A 19,682-nucleotide genomic window follows, 5' to 3' on the forward strand; every position below is an offset into this window, starting at 1 on the left:
TTGAAGATGAAAATAACAGTGACAATAAATACAACACTGGGGAAAAAGGTTTCAAATCCTGGTGGCAGTGGCTCAGCTCTTGTATGTAATACAAATCACCAGCAGTAGCCCGAGTCCACGCCTTGGAGAATTTGAAGGAAGGTCCAAATGAGAGCATGGAGGTAACACTGAGACAGATTTGGGAAGAGATGATTCACAGTTACAGAAAGGATTTGGCTTATGAACTTTCCTCTCTGTAATATGTGAAGACAAACACTGGGCAGAAAGAATAAATAGGTCTATTTCTTTTCCCGAGAAAAGGCAGAATGTACAAGCCTGTTATTACTCCACTAGTTAATTATTAATTCTATGCTTTTCTCTTGCTAGAACTTCTGGTGTGGTATATAATTCATGAACACACTTTGCCAGCTTTCTTCCTGCTGGTTAATCTCTCTTTGGTGTCATTTTAGTAGTTTTTGAAAGCCCCTAGCTCCCTTTTATACAACTTCATTTTCAAGTCTTCAAATCTCCATTTTTAGGCATCTACTTGGATGTTCTGATCTTTTTCAACTTCAGTAATCATCAAGTTGATTTCTTGGGTTCCAAGGTACTTCTTTCAGCCTGTTATAGCATAGATATTATCAACAAGTCTGTCACTATTCTAAAATTCCCATTATAAAATGAAGACACAATAAAAATTATTCAAAGTGTATGGGAAAGCTGATCTTCTTGCCAATGAGAGCTGAAAATGTGCCTCCAGGTAGTAGCTGGTTAGTGTCTGCAAAGATGCCACATCACAGCATATGCAGAATCTACAAAACACAGGACCATAACCACCTTCCTAAGGCACCTGGTACTTGGGACCCACTGCTGAGAATTTTTTTTTTTACTCCCATTGTTCTTAGACAGCTAAAACATGTTTATTGTGTTTGGTGAGATGTTATTTGGAACATGTAAAGGAGAGGTATCACAGTCTGAAAATGGAACTTTCTCCTATTGCCAGCTTCAAACCATTATTACCTAAGAAACTTCCACTTCAAATCTCATAATAACAGACTATATCATCTGTTACTTCCTTTGTGTTGTCATCTCTAGGAAATTTTCTTCTATTTCTCAGGGTTGTCAGCCTATACTCGTTGTCATACTTTCAAGCACTTCTTCTGACTTAAACTATAGCAGTATTAACATATATGTAAATCATCATTCCAAACTTTCATTGGTTCCTCACTTCCTTGAGCTCCAACATCCTTATTCTGTACTCTACCTTAGCTTCCATTCCACTCTCACTTATGATTATGGCCTGTGATTCACTTTGTAGACCACGGGATGTTCAACTATGGTCCGATAATGTCCAACTCACCACATATTTTCAGAAAGCTCTATTGGAACACAGCAAATATTATATGTTGTCCTTGGCTGATTTGGCACCATAATGACATAGTTGAATAAATAAAGACAATCCTGGAAAGCCTGTTTACTATCTACACTTAATGGAAACAGTTCGCTAGTATATGCCCTGAATCAACAATCATGATCTTTCCATAATCTCAACTCTGTGCTTCCTCCTCTGACTACCACCTTCTGTCCTTGCAACTTTCTCTCTGCTACTCAACTACAAAAATGCTATAAACTCTACAATGGCAAAAAATTTTGTTTCTTTTTTTTCTTATTGGTATTTCTACAGCTCCTAGAGCAGTGTTAAGCACATTGTAGTTCCCCATACAGTATTTTTAAAATAAATAAACAATTACAAGTTATGAAACAGCTGGGGAATCTACCACTACAACTAAAACATACTTTGAAAAATATTCTATTGTTTCTTTTTTTCCTCTCTCTTGTAGCTCACCTCCAGTGTACCCATGGCTTAGCAGGGTAGAAAATATGCACTGGCATCTGCGGAGTGAGTTACTGTGTTTTCTTGCTCAATGTCATCAATGTAGGCTGTGGTCAATGATTTAATAATATATTTATTCTCCCATGTAGAAATAACTGCAGATGTCATTTAGTGGTCAGCAGTCATAATAGAACCAAATGTAACTGGAAATGTATGAATAGACCAAATCATGTGGTCTTCACAAAAAGGAATTCACCCAATGGCAAATTGTAATAGTGGGATGGTAGGGCTAACGACTTTGGAAGAGCATTATAGATAGTTCTTTAGAAGAGAACGCACACATGTTGCAGGAGAGGAAGCAAGTTGAGTAGCTCTGCTAGAATTGGGGTTAATGATGACGCTGTTGTAAACCATGAGGATGATTAAAGAGGTGGTGAGATTTGCCAGGTCTAAGTTGTGTTTCAAGAATAAGATTTGTCTTGGGATTGGAGATGAGGAGTAAGGAAAGAGAGGGCTCAATGATGACTCATGAGAAAGACACCAACTCACCACACATTTTTAGAAAGCTCTATTGGAACACAGCAAATATTATATGTAGTCCTTGGCTGATTTGGCACCGTAAGTCCTCTGGTATTTGAGTTTTTGTTAGTAAAAAGAGCTGAGAGCAGCATGTCCGACTTTGATTCCTGAGTCTGGCACCATTGATTCATACAGAGAAATAATAATAGTATATATATATATATAAATAACAGCTGCCAATTTTTATGTGGTGTCTATGACTAGGCATTGTTTTTTGCTTTATATAAAGTGGTTTTACTTAGTCCTTCAAATAACTCTTCATCATTTTATCAACTATCAGAAAGGGTTAGAAATGCAGAATAATTTTTCCAAGGTCAGCGATAGAACTGCATTTGAACTCAAGTCTGTCTAACTTTAAGACCATAGATCTTAACCACTATGCTGTACAACCTCCCAGCAGAGTAATACTTGATTTTATAGCTCAACACATTCTTTCATATTTCATGTCATCTGACTTAAAAAGTAGCCTCTCATTACCATTGCTTCATTCCTTAATGCTGTGGTACAAGAAAAAAGGATACTTATTTCTATTTTAAATATCATGAAGGTGAAGCTTGAAGGTTAAATGGGTTCCCAAGGTCATGGAGGTAGTAAATGGAAAGATCCCTAGCCTATCACTGCTATAGCAGATAAATCAATTAACTTATCCGGACCTCAGATTTACTTATGGATTTACACATGAGCAAATCAAGGAGGGATGGCTCAGTGATTTATAGTACATGATCTGCCTTTTTAACAGTCGTTGGCTATCAGTACCCCTCTGGCTTCTGTTATGTTGAGCGATGATTGTAAGCTGGTTATTAATTTGTCACTGTATTCATTCACCATGTTCGTTCATGATCTTACTCCACATCCAGCCCAAAGAATTTTGACCGGATACTTCTAACAGTTTTCTAGGAACATCACTAGGGAGGATCACAGATCTTTGTATTGTGGCATTCGTTCATTTATGCTTCTTTTATGTTCTTGCACATTAAACAATGACATCCCCATAACAGACTCTCACATAATACTCTATCCTTGCAAAATATGTGGAATGAAATTATTCAACATGGTTAAAAAAGAAGTCTGACACATGTATAAATGACTATAACTACATACAGTTATTTAATTAACAAGTATATATTTATTAAATATATATTTAAGGAATTTGGAAAGCATGATTATTCTAAAGGTTGTATGTTGGTTGATAGAACAGGAAAGATACTTAGAAGTAGGTAGATAGAGGTTATAAAAATATTCTCCGTAAAGTGTAATGAGGGCTTGAGTTAAAATCAGGTATCCCACTGCAGGGACATATAAGGAAAGTAGAAACATAAGATGTAATCGATTATACTGATAAATATACAGACACACATACAAGGAAGTCACTTAAATGTTATAAATTTTAACATGGCTAGTTTGATTAATATAAGTGATCTAGATAATCCAGAAACCTTTGATATTTAATGAAATTATTTCGTGCCTATCTTATGCAACATTTGCCATCACATTTAATCAAGTGCAATTTAATTTAAAGACTGAATTATCTGGAAAATTGGCTCAAAAATTCATTTCACTTGCATGTTTATACATGCTCAAAGTACATTAAATATCATTTTTTGCAGATATGAGCAAGAGGGACAGATGAATAGTGATTTCCTCTGAGTGTGTTAGAGTTGTCTTCTGAGTTTTAACATTTTGTTCCCTCTTGTCAAGGATCTAACCAAATGGTTATAGCCTTCAGCCAAGTTAGTAAATCTTTCATTCCATCTACACCCAGGCAGAATTGATAGTTTTTCTGTATATGATAGAGGAGTGGAGAGAAATGAAGAATTTTTAAAATGAGGGTGATAAACAGGCTTGCTTGCAGCATTGTGGGAAATCCCTAGGGGTGAGTAGCTCATCACCCACTTTAGTTGTCCCTGTTCAGGTGACATGTCTGTGTGTGCAAAGGTTCAGGATGTTCTCACATTAGTTCATAAAAATGTTACTCACAGGCTGGGTTTACCAGTGTTTCAGCCACTCCAAGTAAAATGTACTGAAGAACCAGGTAGACACAGGGCATGGAGGAAACAATGATAACTTTGCCTGAAAGGGGCTGCTCCATGGGAGGGAAGCGTTTTCTGTGTATCTCCATGAAGCCAGCGACCATCACTGACAATGCAGCAGACAGATTTCCAGCAACTGAAGCAGAGAAATGCAAAAGAAAAATATGAATAAAGAAAGAGCTCCACATCAATGTAATAAGCCATGTATTTTATTCATTCATTCATGTAATTATGAGGCAGAGAGACAGAGAGAGACAGACTGATACAGAGATAGACAGATAAAGAGAGATGGGGGGAGTAGGCTCATCTTCTGGTTCACCTCTCAAATGCTTAATGGCTGGGGCTGAGTTAGTTTAAACCAGTATCCAGGAACCCAGTCTAGGTCTCTCGTGTAGGTGGAAGGAACCCAACCACTTGAGCCATCACTATTGCCTCCCAGGGTGTGCATTAGCAGGAAACTGGAGTCAGGAGTCAGAACTGAGCATGAAACCCAGACACTCTGATAAAGGACATGGACAGCCCAACCTGGTGTCTCAGTCATAGGCCAAATGCCTGCCTTCACAGCATTTCATATACATAGACAAGAGGGGATGATTCCCAATGTTTTTTTCCCTGTGGGTTATCTAGATGCCAACCATGTTGTATGGGCAACCATTGCTAGGTTCTGACCAGAGAGAGGGCTGAATTGACTCCTTATTGCCTGACCTACTGATTATATGATCTCAGGCCAATTACTTAAGCTTATTATCAGTTTGGTTAGCTCTCAGATGGGGTTAATGATACTTACTTTGTAAGGTGATTGCGAGATTTAAGTAAGATAACATACTGCTACTATCATAAAGGTTCTTCATAGCAATTAGTAATGATTATTATTCACAATAAAGCAATGGTTTTGAACTTTTATCCTCAGGTAAGATACTCAGATATCATTATAGATAACCTCTTAAGAGATATTTATGAATCAAAAATGATTTAGGGGAAATTTAAAATAAAGTTATTTCTTCATACAGTTTTAATTATTATCTTAAAATGGTTTTGAAATTACCTGAAGGCATTATCAGTCCTCAGTTTTCTGTCACTTCTCTAATCTTTGCATAAAAAGTAAAAAAGCTATTAGAGAATTAAGGGCTAGAAACTTTTGTTTTGGAAAAAAATGTTTTAAAGGGGTGAATTAATGTGGGTAAAGAGTATAAATGCAATTATTCAGAAGATGGTTAAAAAGTAGATCTGCTCTTCTTTTTTACTTTTAAGGAGTTACCTAGGAAATTGTGGTTGAAAATGAGTAAGGATTTTGTTAGTTTTTTTTTTTAATTTAATTTATTTAGTGGAGAAAGGGAGAAAAAGAAAAAAAATCTATTATTAATTAAATTATACAAATTTCAGAAATTTCGTATATACAGGTTTAGGAACATAGTGGAACTACCCCCCCTCCCCGCTCCGGCCTACACTACAACCCTTCCTCCCCATCCCTCTTGGATTCCCATTATTAATTTGTACAATGATCTATTTTCAGTATACTTAATGATTGTATAGTTAACCCTACTCTAAGTAAAGGAGTTGAACAAATAGTATGAAGAGGGCCAGTGCCGCGGCTCAATAAGCTAATCCTCCACCTTGCAGTGCCGGCACACTGGGTTCTAATCCTGGTCGGGGCACCGGATTCTGTCCCGGTTGCCCCTCTTCCAGGCCAGCTCTCTGCTGTGGCCAGGGAGTGCAGTGGTGCAGTGGAGGATGGCCCAAGTACTTGGGCCCTGCACCCCATGGGAGACCAGGATAAGTACCTGGCTCCTGCCATCGGATCAGCGCGGTGCGGCGGCCGCAGTGGCCATTGGAGGGTGAACCAATGGCAAAGGAAGACCTTTCTCTCTGTCTCTCTTTCTCACTGTCCACTCTGCCAGTCAAAAAAAAAAATAGTATGCAGAGAAAGAAAACAAAATAACACAAAACAAAACATTGCTCCCCATTGGAAGAGACAAGGGCTATAAACAATCATTTATTTTCAAAATGTCTATTTTACTCCAATACATTACATTTCAGGTATTCTATTAGTTACATTGGATCAGGGAAAACATATTACAACTGTCTTTTTGGGACTGGCTTATTTTTACTAAGCATAATGATTTCCAGTTGCAACCATCATGTTGCAAAAACAGGATTTCATTTTCTTTTACAGTTGAGTAGTACTCCATAGTGTAAATATACCATAATTTTTTTTTATCCAGTCAACAGTTGGTGGACATCTGGGTTGATTCCATATCTTAGCTATTGTGAATTATGCTGCACTGAACATGGGGGTACAGATAACTTTCATATACTGATTTCTTTTGGTTTGGGTAAATTCCCAGGAGTGTGATGGCTGATTCTTATGGTAGGTCTATATTCAGATTTCTGAGGTATCTCTATACTGTCTTCCACAGTGGATGCATCAGTTTACAGTCCCACTAACAGGTACCTCTTCCTCCACATCCTCACCAGCATTTGTCATTTGTTGATTTCTGTATGTGAGCCATTCTAACTGGAGTGGGGTGAAACCTTCTTGTAGTTTTGACTTGCATTTCCTTGAGGCTAATGATCCTGAGCATTTTTGCAAGTGTCTGTTAGCCATTTGGATTTCCTCTCTTGAAAAATGCCTGTTTAAATCCTTTGCCCATTTCTTCACTGGATTGTTTGTTTTGTTGTTGAATTTCTTGAACTCTTTATTGATTCTGGATGTTAACCCTTTATCAGTTGTGTAGTTTTCCAATATTTTCTCCCATTCTGTCAGTTGTCTCTTCACTTTGCTGAGTGTTTCTTTTGTATTTCCAGAAGTTTCTTGCTTGATGTAATCCCATGTGTCAATTTTGGCTTTGATTTCTTGTGCTTCTGGGATCTTTTCCAAGAAGCCTTTGTCTATGCCAATGTCTTGTAGAGTTTCCCCCATTTTCTGTAATGATTTGATAGTATTGGGCCATAGATTTAGGTCTTTGATCTATTTGGAGTGGATTTTAGTGTGAAGTATAAGGTGGGGGTCTTGTTTCATACTTCTGCACATGGAGATCCAGGTCTCCCAGTGCTGTTTGTTAAAGAGATTGTCCTTGATCCACAGATTGATTAGAGCTCCTTTATCAAAGATAAGTTGGCTGTAGATGCATGGATTGATTTCTGGAGCTTCTATTCTGTTCCATTGGTCTACAAGTATGTTTTTGTGGCAGTATGAGACTATTTTGATTTTAACATCCCTGTAGAATGTCTTGAAATCAGGTATTGTGATGCCTCTTGCTTTGTACCCTTACCTGTTGGTTCACTCCCCAAATGCCAAAAATGACTGAGGCTGGGATGGAGATGAGACCAGGAGCCTTGAACTCAATCCAGATCCTCCATGTGAAAGAACCCAATTACTTGAGCCATCCCTGCTGCCTCCCAGGATCTACATTAATAGAAAGCTGAAATAAGATGAAGAAGTGGGTGTTGAACCCAGGCACTCAGATATGGGATGCAGGCATCTTAACCAGTGTTTTCGCCACCAAGCTAAATGCCCACTCTTGTTATAGAGTTCATATCTACCTCAACCATTTCATTTCTCAATTTGTCGTTCATATTACTGGATTTAATTCTGTCGTTAGAGCCCAGGCAAACTTTAGCTTGATGGGATTTACTTAAAATTTAAAGATAGTCACATTTTGCTAACTTGCATAAAATTTCAGATAAGGCAGAGCTTTCAATTCAGAAAAAATCAATCTAATGTTTAAATAGCTTAGTGTTTGTTTTGGTTGATAGAGAAACTGGTAGGTAAATTTTTTGATAATATCTCAGCATTTAAATGTACCTATAAAGACTGTTCTTTGCTGGGACTCTAAGAAATGGACAGTGTAAAAAAGGAGAAAACACGAATAACAGTTCAAAAATTGGGGGAATTTTAATTTATTACCATTTTAAATTAAGTTCTATATAGGCTCATTTATAATGAAGTAGAGATTTTGTTTCTCTGAAGAATTCATATTAAAATAAGAATTTTTATATATGATCTGCCTTTAAGATCAAAAGCATCACATAGTTGCACTTATCTACATAACTCAGTACATTATAACCTTGTCAGATGGAGTGCTAATATGTCAATCCAACTTAACATTTACTCTATGTTATATGCTGTATGTATGCTAGGTGCAGTGAGGAACATAGAAAAAAGATCTGTTCTCAGTCATTGTCAACTTGTATTTTGTTGGGGAACGTAAGCAGAAGAACTTCTTGTTGAAGAGAGGTGAGAGGCATCATTTTATGCTTGCCAGAAAGGTTTCAGTATGAAAAGGTAAAGGCAGCACAAGTGAGGGCAAAGACACAGAGTTATGAAAGTGTCAGATTGGGCCGGCGCCGCGGCTCACTAGGCTAATCCTCCGCCTAGCGGCGCCGGCACACCGGGTTCTAGTCCCGGTCGGGGCGCCGGATTCTGTCCCGGTTGCCCCTCTTCCAGGCCAGCTCTCTGCTGTGGCCCGGGAGTGCAGTGGAGGATGGCCCAGGTGCTTGGGCCCTGCACCCCATGGGAGACCAGGAAAAGCACCTGGCTCCTGGCGCCGGCCGCGGCGGCCATTGGAGGGTGAACCAACGGCAAAGGAAGACCTTTCTCTCTGTCTCTCTCTCTCACTGTCCACTCTGCCTGTCAAAAAAAAAAAAAAAAAAAAAGTGTCAGATAAATTTCTGGAACAGCAAGAAGATCCAGTTATTCGGGAATCTAGGGAGAATATAGATTGAGGTCGGATTGTAAGAGGCATTTAAAATACATGGAATTTTGAAATGACCATGAATATAATAGAATTATTGAAGATTTTATACCCTACTGACATGATTAGTGTTTTTATTTAGGATGATTGCTCTACAGGTCATGTGATAGTTGATAGAATGGGAGACACTGGAAATTGGAAAACAGGAAGTTACAAAAATAATCTTGGTAAAGTGTAATGGGAAGCATGAGCTACAATCAGGGATTCTACTTCTGGGAACTATATGGAAGGTAAAAACATAAGATTCAGTAAAATACACTGATAAAACCATAGCAACTGAAACAAATAGCAAAACAGAGGCAGATGTTAATATTAAATATGAGTCCAGGTGACTGGAAAGATGGCAGTGACCATGATCCAAATAGAATCCATATGTAGATATGGAGAAAACAAATTTAATTTTAAGTTGAATTGGGGTAATAAGGGGGTCACATAAAGAGAAGGGCTCAGGAAACAATTGAAAATGTGAATCATAGCTCAGGATATTGGTTGAACCAGGAGAGAAAGATGAATGAATCATCTGCTAGGGTGGGAGTTTGGGGTCAGGTGAAATTGAAAGAGGGTTCAGGAAGGAGAGAAGAGAATGTGTCTAAGCAATGCCTTCCAACTTGTTTTCATTTGCAGCAAGAAAAAAGCATTTAAAACCCTTGGAAATGAAGTCAGATAATGTCTGAGAGAAGGTTTCAGTGAGGATACACAAAGAGAACTTTCAGTCTGTTCCTCTGATTCTCTTCCTTCACTCTTCTCCATTCTCCAAATCTGAGGTGCTCTTTCTGTCCTCTCATCTCCACATATGTCATTAAGCTCTGGAGATTCTATTTCCAACATATATTACAAATCAACCTGTTTCTCTCCAGAAACACTACAATCATCCTGTGCAAAACCATTTTCATTTTAAACCCAGACTATGTGCAATAGCATATTAACTGACCTTTCTGTCTCCAATGTTGTCTACTATTAACCTATTAAACATGTAGCACTTACAGTACTCTCATGCAAATGTAAATTGAATATTACTCTGCTACTCAAATTCCATTCTGTGTGTTTCCATGCAATTGAGAAGAAATAAAAACACTGCCCATGCATGGCTTGTGTGATCTTTCCTGTGCTTCTCACTTCACTCTAATTGTTTGTTACCTTTTCCTCACTGACCATGTTTCAATCACATTGATCTTTGTCTTTCTTGATTATCTCAAAACTCTTTCCTACCTTAGAGACTTTGATTTGTTCTTCCCTCTGTCAGAAACTTTTCCCCTGCTCATTACCTAATTCCTATTTATCTTCTGATTTGCACTTCATAATATAAATTAAATGCTGCCTATTATTCTCCCCATAATATCCATTTTCACCATGCTTTTACATAATCTGAAATGAAATTTTTTCAGTGTATCCATTTGTACATGCTGGTTTCAGTTACTTGATTGGAAACTTCATGAGCATCGGAATCAAATTTTTGTTTGTTTACCACTCTTTACAACCAAGAAAAGCACTCATGTTCACTGTAGTCAACCTATACACATACACGTGCACATGCATGTACACACATGTATATGTTTATATATTAATAAATGGATAAATGACCATAGAGTGACATATTTTGAGAAACAGAAGGTGATAAAATATGTGACAAGTCAATTTTATTGATGATTGGATTATTAGTTCCATTTTATACTTCACGGAATTCTTATGATGGAATCAGAAGCAAGGCATTACAGTATAAGTGGCTGGCGAGTATGTGTATCTAGTGTAATCCACTCTTCTAAGAAGCTTAGTGTGTTGTAAAGAAGGAAGCTAAGCAAGTTGCTTAAGAAGTTAGCAAAATCACAGGAAAGTCTTTTATCAGATGTGAAAGGCCTGGTTGTGTTTATATGCAGAGTGGAGGAGCAGATGGAGATTAGAAGGTGTAAGCAAGAAATAAATAACAGAAATATCCTGAAGTAAAAAAGAAAGAGTAAAAGATTGAGGTCTGAAAACAGTTTTAATTGTTGCTAGGAAGGAAAACTTTCAGAACTTCAAAGAAAGAAATGCCTAGAATATTTAGAATAGAGAATATTGAGAAGTGGAAAACTGAATTTGAGGTGAAATTTTTCATATGACCTTGATATTGCAATTTAAAGAGGCTGGTTACTTACTGAGTGAGTGCATGGGGAGAAAAATGAATGAATGGGGCAGAGAGAGAAAGTTTCAACAACCACTGCGATGAGTTTAGCTACAGATGGAGCAATGTTAGAATCTGTGCCTGTGATTTGCAACTTAGGTAACTGAGCCCTTTCTTTCTCTTGACAGTACAAGAGCTAAACTGTCCCAGACAATGGACATACAATTCAATACTATGCTTGGCTTTTGATAGTATAATAAACAAGTAGAATGATGATGAATTTTGTGATTTACTTATAGAATTTAAATTAATTTTTAAAGTGTTTTCACCAAGAGAATAAAGCATTTGATGATTCTAATTTTTTTATAAAAAAGACGAAAATTACCTTAAAGAGGCTAGTAATGATTTACACAAAATTTAGTATTAGATAATGTGTGTTAAAGGTGAAAGTCTTTTGCAAATTGGGAAGAAATATGCACAAGTAGAATAATTTCAAGACCCTACACTGTAATAAAATGGATTTTTATCTATATTCCAATACTTGAAGGGAAATAGAGAATTTTAGATAAGATGCTGATTAACTATACAATTTTATTTTTTTCTTTCCTATGATCCAGTAAAATGATAGCAAAGAAATATTAAATAGGTAAAAAGTCAGAGGAAAGAGAACAATTTCAAGACTCCATTTTTGCTTCATGAAACCAGGAGTATACTCATGGTCTGTCACTTACTGAAAGAGACTAGAGATTACTCTGCAGAATTTAAGTAGGTGTGATCATGGGCTCAGAAAGAAAGTAACTGAAAATTGGGGAGGCCTAAGTCAGGGGGCTGGCACTGTGGCCTAGTGGGTAAAGTGGCCCTCTGCAGTGCTAGCATCCCATATGGGTGCCAGTCCTGGTTGCTCCATTTTGGATCCAGCTCTCTTCTATAGCCTGAGAATGCAGTGTGTAGGCCCCTGCACCCATGTGAGAGGCCTGGAAGAAGCTCCTGGCTCCTGGCCTCAGTGCAGCTCTGGCCGTTGCAGCCATCTGGGAAGTGAACCAGGGGATGGAATACCTCTCTCTCTGCCTCTGCCTCTCTGTTACTCTGCCTTTCAAATAAATAGATAAAAATATTAAAAAAAAATCAGGATTCTGACTGTGAGGTACACCTCCCACATACACACGCACACACCTTACTTGCTCTTAGCATTAGGGAATTTAGCTTAAAGCAGGAGATTGAGGGAGTCTTCTATCAATAAACAATAAGTTGAATGATTCCATGGAAAGATCTTTCCACACAATAGTTAGCAAGAGGTCCTCACAATGACATGACTTGTTCCTTGATAGATGATTTTTGTAGAGAAGTATACCTTTGTTTGGGTTCCATGTATGTATATAGTCATGCTATCCTCAACAATAATATAGCCTCATAGTCATACTATCCTCTGTCATACTATTGTCTCATAGTCTATATGAGTGGATAACAAAAGATAATCAGACATTTGAGAAGAATTTCCAGTGTAAAAAACAAAGATATAAATGCACAGAAAATGAAAATAATTTACAGTTAATATCCTCAGAGATAAAAGAAACTCTTGCATCCACAAAATATGAATAAATTGCCATGAAACAGAATGGTAAGGAACCTTAAACTAAACCATGAAATCACTACTAAAATTCAAAATTTGGTGGACAATTGTAGGATAAAGCTCAAATAAATTTCTAAGAAATTAGACTAACAGCTGAAAGGGGAAAAAAGTAACAAGTACAAAAATCAAATAAAAAAATCAAGATTATAGACATTTACATAGAAAATATTAAGAGGATTGCTGGATTATTTCAGGAAGGGCCAATACCTGATCAATAGTAATTCAAACAGGAAATGTAGAGAAAATGGAAGGGAGGAAATTATTCTTATAAAAGAAAGGAAAGTTTTTCTGATTGAAAGAGCAATAATATAAAGTTGAAAAGACTTTTGCAAAAGCAAAATCAAGTGAAATTTAAGTACATCATGGATGCTGAAAAGAACATCTCTGTTAAGAAAAGAGATTGTAAACACAGAAATGAGAAATGGAAGAGATTGGGTTTCTCAATAGTAATACAAATTGTTTACTTTGGTTTGGCTTTTGGATTTTGAATTCTATGAGTATCTTCTGAGATACCCCTCATCCTAAATTAAGGTAATTTAGATTTAAAAAATCCTGCACTATTGCTTTTTAATTATCATGGGTACTCTGTTAAAACTTTATAGTTTAGGAATGTTTGTGGCATTTCAGGCAATATTGGATACTTGGGTCAGAAATTTTATTTTTCTATAAAAGATCAGTAATAAGCATTTTAAACTTTGTGGGCCAAAAGGCAAAGTTGAGGATATGTGTGTACTTATATAACAAGACTGGAAATAAATTTATTCGATTTTTATGAATGAAATTCGAAATAATAATTTATTTGGGGAGAAGTGATAGAATTTCAATTTTAAATAGGTTTCAAATTATTTATTTAATTGTGGGGCAGAGAGAGAAAAACAAAGAGAGAAATCTTCCAAACACTGGTTTTACACCACAAATGCTTACAAAAATTGGGACCTGGGGCCAGGATAAAGCCAGGAGGCAGGAACTCAGTGAAGGGCTCTCTTGAGGGTGGTAAGGACCCCATTTAAGTAATCACTGCTGCCCACTAGGGTCTGCTTTAGCAGGAAGCTTAAGTTAGGGACCAACGTGGGTGTCTCAACCAGCGATTTAGTGCTAAACCAAATGCCTCCCCAAAATTTCATTTTTGATTAATACTCAAAGTTAGTGTTTCTTGTCATCAGATCAATTGCAAAGTGTTCACCTATGACAAACATTTTTATAAGACGTAAAATAAAGATGGAAAACCAAATATGGTGCATGAGTTGCAATGATTGGCAACTGGTTCAGTCGCTCAGTCATCAGCTTTTATTGCCTGTTTCTGAATTTTAGCTCTGGGCTAAATTGTAGCATTTTACCTGGGCCACTGTTACCTATAAACAGGCATGGTGCCCGAGAAGGCAGTGTTTTGGACTTTCCCTCTGTCCTAAATATTCAAAGTGTTATGCCTGAGGAGTCATCTTCTTGGGAATTTCTGGAAGATGCAGGATCTCAGGCTTCCCTCCTGAATGACTGAATCAGAATTTGCACTTGAAATTAGATCCCTAGATGATTCCTACACATGTTAAACTTTGGGAAGTGCTGATCAATAATAGAGTACTTTCAGGCTTGATCCCTAAAGTCCAATGAAAGACAGGGCTCCAGACAATTTCAAACAGAGTACACATATCTCTGTATTTTAGTCCATTTGTGCTGCCATAGAAATTGCCTGAGGCTGGGTAATTTATAAAAAAAGAAATTTATTTTCTCCTAGTTTTGGAGGTTGAGAACTTCAGCATCAAGTTTCTGGCATGTTCAGTTCAGTTGTCTCATGAGGTCTGCTTTCTGCTTCCAAGATGGCACTTTGGATAGGGGAGGAACGCTATGTTCTCACGTGGCTGAAGGAAAAGGATAAAAGAGACCAATGTCCTTTGTCAAACCCTATGAAAAGGGAGCTGAATCCCATTCTTGAGGGACCCAGTCACCTCTCAAAGAGCCATATTTTCCTATGGTGTTGCACTGGGGAGTAAGTTTCAGCATAGATTTTGGAGAAAATCAAAATATGTCAACCATAGCATTCATTTACCTAGATATTTTAGGATAAAGCACATTTTACCTAATGGATGTAGATAACTGTGTTTGCTTTTGTTTGCTATTGCACACTAGTGCCAGTGAAAAATGGCTTGTTTAAAAATTCAAAGCAAAATTTAATTCCAGCCTAAATTTCACGCACACCAGTTTTAATTCTTAACTTGTATGAGATCATAACCCACCCAAAGCAGAGTATAGTTTATCAGAATGCACAAATTTTAACACTCTAGCAGATCTTTACAAGATAAAGCACAATGGCTCCAAAGGAGATATTATATTCAGATAAATAATGTATGTTTTAATATTGCTGTGTGGTTGCAGACCAATCCATGAGAGTCTTCAAACTCTTAGAGTTTATTTTGTTATCCTACCATTTAATAATTTTTCAAATTAGATTCCAGTGAAATAAAGAAAAGTCAGAATTTCTTCAGACATTAGGGTTGTACTTCCCAATTCGTATTAAAAAAATCTAATCCTAAAAAGTAAATATGTTAAGATTCTTTGTTGACTATGAGGTTTTTTATGAGTAGTCTGATGTCTGATGTCTCTGACATGTAAATTTGCAACCAGGAGTACAAAATTCTGTTGAATCTTCGAGAAATCCTCCTTGGATCCATGACTTTGGCAAATTTCCGAAACAAGAAATTTGCTCATATGGGAATCTAATGGTATCCATGAGCCACTCTAATAAAGGCATCTGTATTTTACTGTCACATGTATCTCCCACCTCTGGGGAAGGTATTTTTCATTCATATTAGGATGACATTTAAAGGCTTTTAAAAAATTGTTTCTACTATAAGCTGCATGTACTATATTTTATTTGAGCAATCCACCTTCTCTCTTTTGTTTTTGTTTAGACCACTGGAACTTATTTCAACAGAGGGAGCTTCAGTTTGTGATGTAAATACTGAATTGGAACAGGTAACCTAATCAGATATACAAATAAATCTCTATAAGGCATCAGGTACTGCATCAGGTGGTGTGTGATAGTCTACTTCATCTCAAATTTAATTCCAATATTGTCAACTTAAAGTACCAAGAACATTAGTGTGCTTTTTTTAAAAGATTAAGTGAATAACTGAATAATGATTTATTTATAAGTTACTTCTTTTGGTGTTTGACAATTCCTCCAGTCCAGTATTTTTTCAAGGGTATTTGTTGATATTTCTGGAAAATGTATCAGTTTGAAAACTACACAGAAAAAAGTAATATTTTCCTGAGATAACCCTACTTATGATGAAAGTAAGTGGATCCCTGACTTTGCTTTTAGTTTATCAATCACTTTGGTTCCAACCAAAGCTGGGACTTCATGTGACTGCCAGTTACTAGAACCAGTAGTGGTTATGTCTAAACAAACCAACACTTTGGCTAACCTGTATCATATACAACCTTTAGTTACATGTTGAATTTTCAGGTTTTTCTTTTATTTTTTTCAACTATTATTTAATAAATAAAAATTTCCAAAACACAACTTTTGAATTATAGCGACTTTTACCCCCATAACCTCCCTCCCACCAGCAACCATCCCATCTCCCACTCCCTCGCCCATTCTATTCTTCATCAAGATTCAATTTCAATTATCTTTATATACAGAAGATCAACTTAGTATATACTAAGTAAAGATTTCAACAGACTGCTCAGATTTTTCTTTTAAAGGGAGTGTTCCAGGGTGAGCTTTGTGGTGCAGTGGTAAGCTGCTGTTTGGGATATCTACATCCCACATCACGTGTTCCTCTGCTTCCAATCCACCTTCTTGCTAAGGTAAACCTTGGGAGGTGGCAAATAATGCCTCAAGTAGCTGGGTCCCTGTCACACACATGAACAACTTAGATGGAGTTCCTGGATTTTGTCTTTTGCCTGACTAGGTCCTGGCTGTTGTGGGCATTTGGAGAATGACTAATGAATGGGAAAATTCTCTCTCTCTCTCTCTCTCTCTCTGTCTTCTTGCTCTGCCTATCAAATGAAAAATTTTAAAAACAATCTTACAACAATTATTAAAAGAGGAAAGTTAGGAGAATATTTGGATATACTTCATCTGTATTTCAATTTAAATGTTATTTAAAAGCCAAGATAATTGCTACCTACTGTGTTGTACACTTCTGCTTTGTGTAAGACTTAATAACAATCTTAATTAGGCTAATTTTAGTCAGATTAATACTTGTGTATGTCAGCACTAACTGCTGAACGCCACATACTGCAGGATTTTAATTAATGCTACGAAAAGGAAATACTCATGGTGTAAACGTTTTTAAACTGAAAAAGGCTAAAATGGAGTATGCTCAATAATGACAAAGGATAAATCACTATGATATCATTAATTTTAGATTCTTAGTGAATTAAAGTTGAATTTTAAAAAGATAAATCTACTCAAGTGTAATATTAGGAAAATAAAGCCTTTGTACAACATTCTGAGCACACGAAATCTTTGCTTTTCACAATCCTGGAAAGTTTAATAATTAAAAAATAATTGGTACCCTGGATACTTGATCTCATTAGGTGATGAACTTAGGAATACCATTTCTTGAATAAGCACGTCTGTTACATTGCAATTTAGAGAAAGACAATAAACTAATTTAAAAAATCCTTTTCCTTTATTAAATTTCTAGTTTGACCAATGGGATGAATTCTTGGCTGGGGTTTTGCATGTCAAATGGGTTTTGGCATTGTTTTCACCCTCTTCTTACTTAACCATCACCCTGTCTGGAAGGGGTGTGGCTGAATACAGAAGGGAACAAGATTGTAGATGGAGTAACTGCTCATTGAGGTGACAAAAGGAGCTTTCCATATACTTCAGAGTGCTGGTTGGAAATCACAGTGTTTTAAGTTAACACTGATAATTTCTATAATCTGACTGCTACATATTGGTCAGTAGGATAGTAATAATAATGATAATAATAATAATGCAGTGGCCTTAGAATTAGAAGCCCTGATATCAAATGACACAATCTTTGTGACTCTACATCTATTAAATGATGTTTTATCATTTGTAGTACACACAGGAAGGTGCCTAGGTTCAAGTCAGGAACTCATAAATACATGTTCATTCATAATTCATAAACTTATGTGCTTCACCCCCATTTTCAGACACTTAAGTTCAAAGTGAAAGAGAATTTTAATTCAATTATGTAAATTAGTATCAAGGTACCCTACGTTTGTACTTTCATGTCTTGTGTTAATCTTCCATAATCATAACCAGAATATGGAAAACAAGCAAATATCTAGTTAGAAGATGTGTATCATCACACTTTTATATTCCCTAGCAAAATGTTATGCAAATAAATGAACAAATATGCAAATGAATGAATGAATGGAGTCTGGTTCAGGAAGAACTGAATTCAGTATTCTGTCCCCAGTGTAATACAACTTGGTTTTCTTTTGAAGTAGATCTAGCTTTTCCTTTTTCTTATGCAACAGGTCTTCTTACCATCTTGAAGGGAAATAATTAATTCATTAACAACATTAAACAATACACTTGATACTGTGTCTAACTTCCCTCAGAAAAGCAAACTACTCTTCTTTAAGAATAGACATGACTTCAAATATGCAGGAGTGGAGAATTGTCCAGGAGAAAGTTACTCATATTTATACTGAATTTAAGATTTCTGACTCTTAGGGTGGGAAGATTTCTAATTTAGTTCTTTTAGCAATGTTGTATAATAAATTCACTCAGAGTTTTACATGTTTAGTAATTAAACATCATTTGGGAGCTCACACATAATATCTCATGCTTCTGAGAAAGATTGCCAAGATTTTTGGCATTTTGCAGTTTAAATTTACACTCATTTTCTCCTTTACTCATTCTGTTTCAGGAGCATTGAGGCTACACACATATAACTTCATAACTTTTTTTTTAAGGTTTTTTTTTTTTTTTTTTTTTTGACAGGCAAAGGTCTTTCTTTTTGCCATTGGTTCACCCTCCAATGGCCGCCGTGGCTGGCGCACTGCAGCTGGCACGCTGAGGCTGGCACATCGCGCTGATCCAAAGCCAGGAGCCAGGTGCTTCTCCTGGTCTCCCATGCGGGTGCAGGGCCCAAGCATTTGGGCCATCCTCCACTGCACTCCCGGGCCATAGCAGAGAGCTGGCCTGGAAGAGGGGCAGCCGGGACAGAATCCGGCGCCCCGACCAGGACTAGAACCTGGTGTGCCAGCACCGCAAGGTGGAGGATTAGCCTATTGAGCCACGGTGCCGGCCCATAATTTTTTTTATTTAACTTTTTTTCAAAGTGTCCAAGATAATGCAGGACATTCACTAAAGACTTACTTATGTTTGGGTTTCTACACTGGCCAACAGAAAAAGCACTTTTTAAAATCTGGGAGTTGTCAAAATCTATTGAAATTTATAGTTTGCTAAAGCCTATTACCAGAAGCAAAGTCAAGGTTACTGGATTAAGAAATAAATTGAAAAAGATATGTACTATGGGCATCTGCAATTGAAGATAATAAAGTACATTTAGGTGAGTTTAGTCATTTTGCGTTGTTACCCAGAATAAACAAGTCTTGTGGAATCATCTGGTTGACAGCTTTGATAAGTCCATGTGCTAAAATGTGGCCTCTGTAAACAGAAAAACAGGAAAAAAATGTGTGTCTAAAAGATTTTAAGGTAGATTCTTTTTAAAAAAGATTTATTCATTTATTTGAAAGTCAGAGTTACACAGAGAGAGGAGAGGCAGAGAGAGAGAGAGAGAGAGAGAGAGAGGTCTTCCATCCTCTGGTTCACTCCCCAGATAGC

The 19,682-nt window shown here is 36.8% G+C and overlaps 1 protein-coding gene and 1 long non-coding RNA gene across 3 annotated transcripts in view; one reads left to right on the plus strand and one right to left on the minus strand.

Annotated features, from left to right (window-relative positions):
* The window catches only part of LOC138843877 (uncharacterized), a 310,222-nt gene that overhangs the window by 150,991 nt on the left and 139,549 nt on the right, over nt 1-19,682 (plus strand). For both annotated transcript variants that reach the window (XR_011379007.1, XR_011379006.1), the window contains one exon: nt 15,811-15,874. This is a non-coding gene — a long non-coding RNA (uncharacterized lncRNA). The remainder of the gene's footprint in view (nt 1-15,810; nt 15,875-19,682) is intronic.
* The window catches only part of SLC15A5 (solute carrier family 15 member 5), a 97,859-nt gene that overhangs the window by 26,853 nt on the left and 51,324 nt on the right, over nt 1-19,682 (minus strand). Inside the window, exon 6 of the mRNA XM_002712626.3 lies at nt 4,370-4,558. Coding sequence (XP_002712672.2) covers nt 4,370-4,558 — 189 coding nt within the window. The remainder of the gene's footprint in view (nt 1-4,369; nt 4,559-19,682) is intronic.

This window comes from Oryctolagus cuniculus, chromosome 9, assembly GCF_964237555.1.
Source record: "Oryctolagus cuniculus chromosome 9, mOryCun1.1, whole genome shotgun sequence".
In the NCBI taxonomy this organism is placed as follows: domain Eukaryota; kingdom Metazoa; phylum Chordata; class Mammalia; order Lagomorpha; family Leporidae; genus Oryctolagus; species Oryctolagus cuniculus.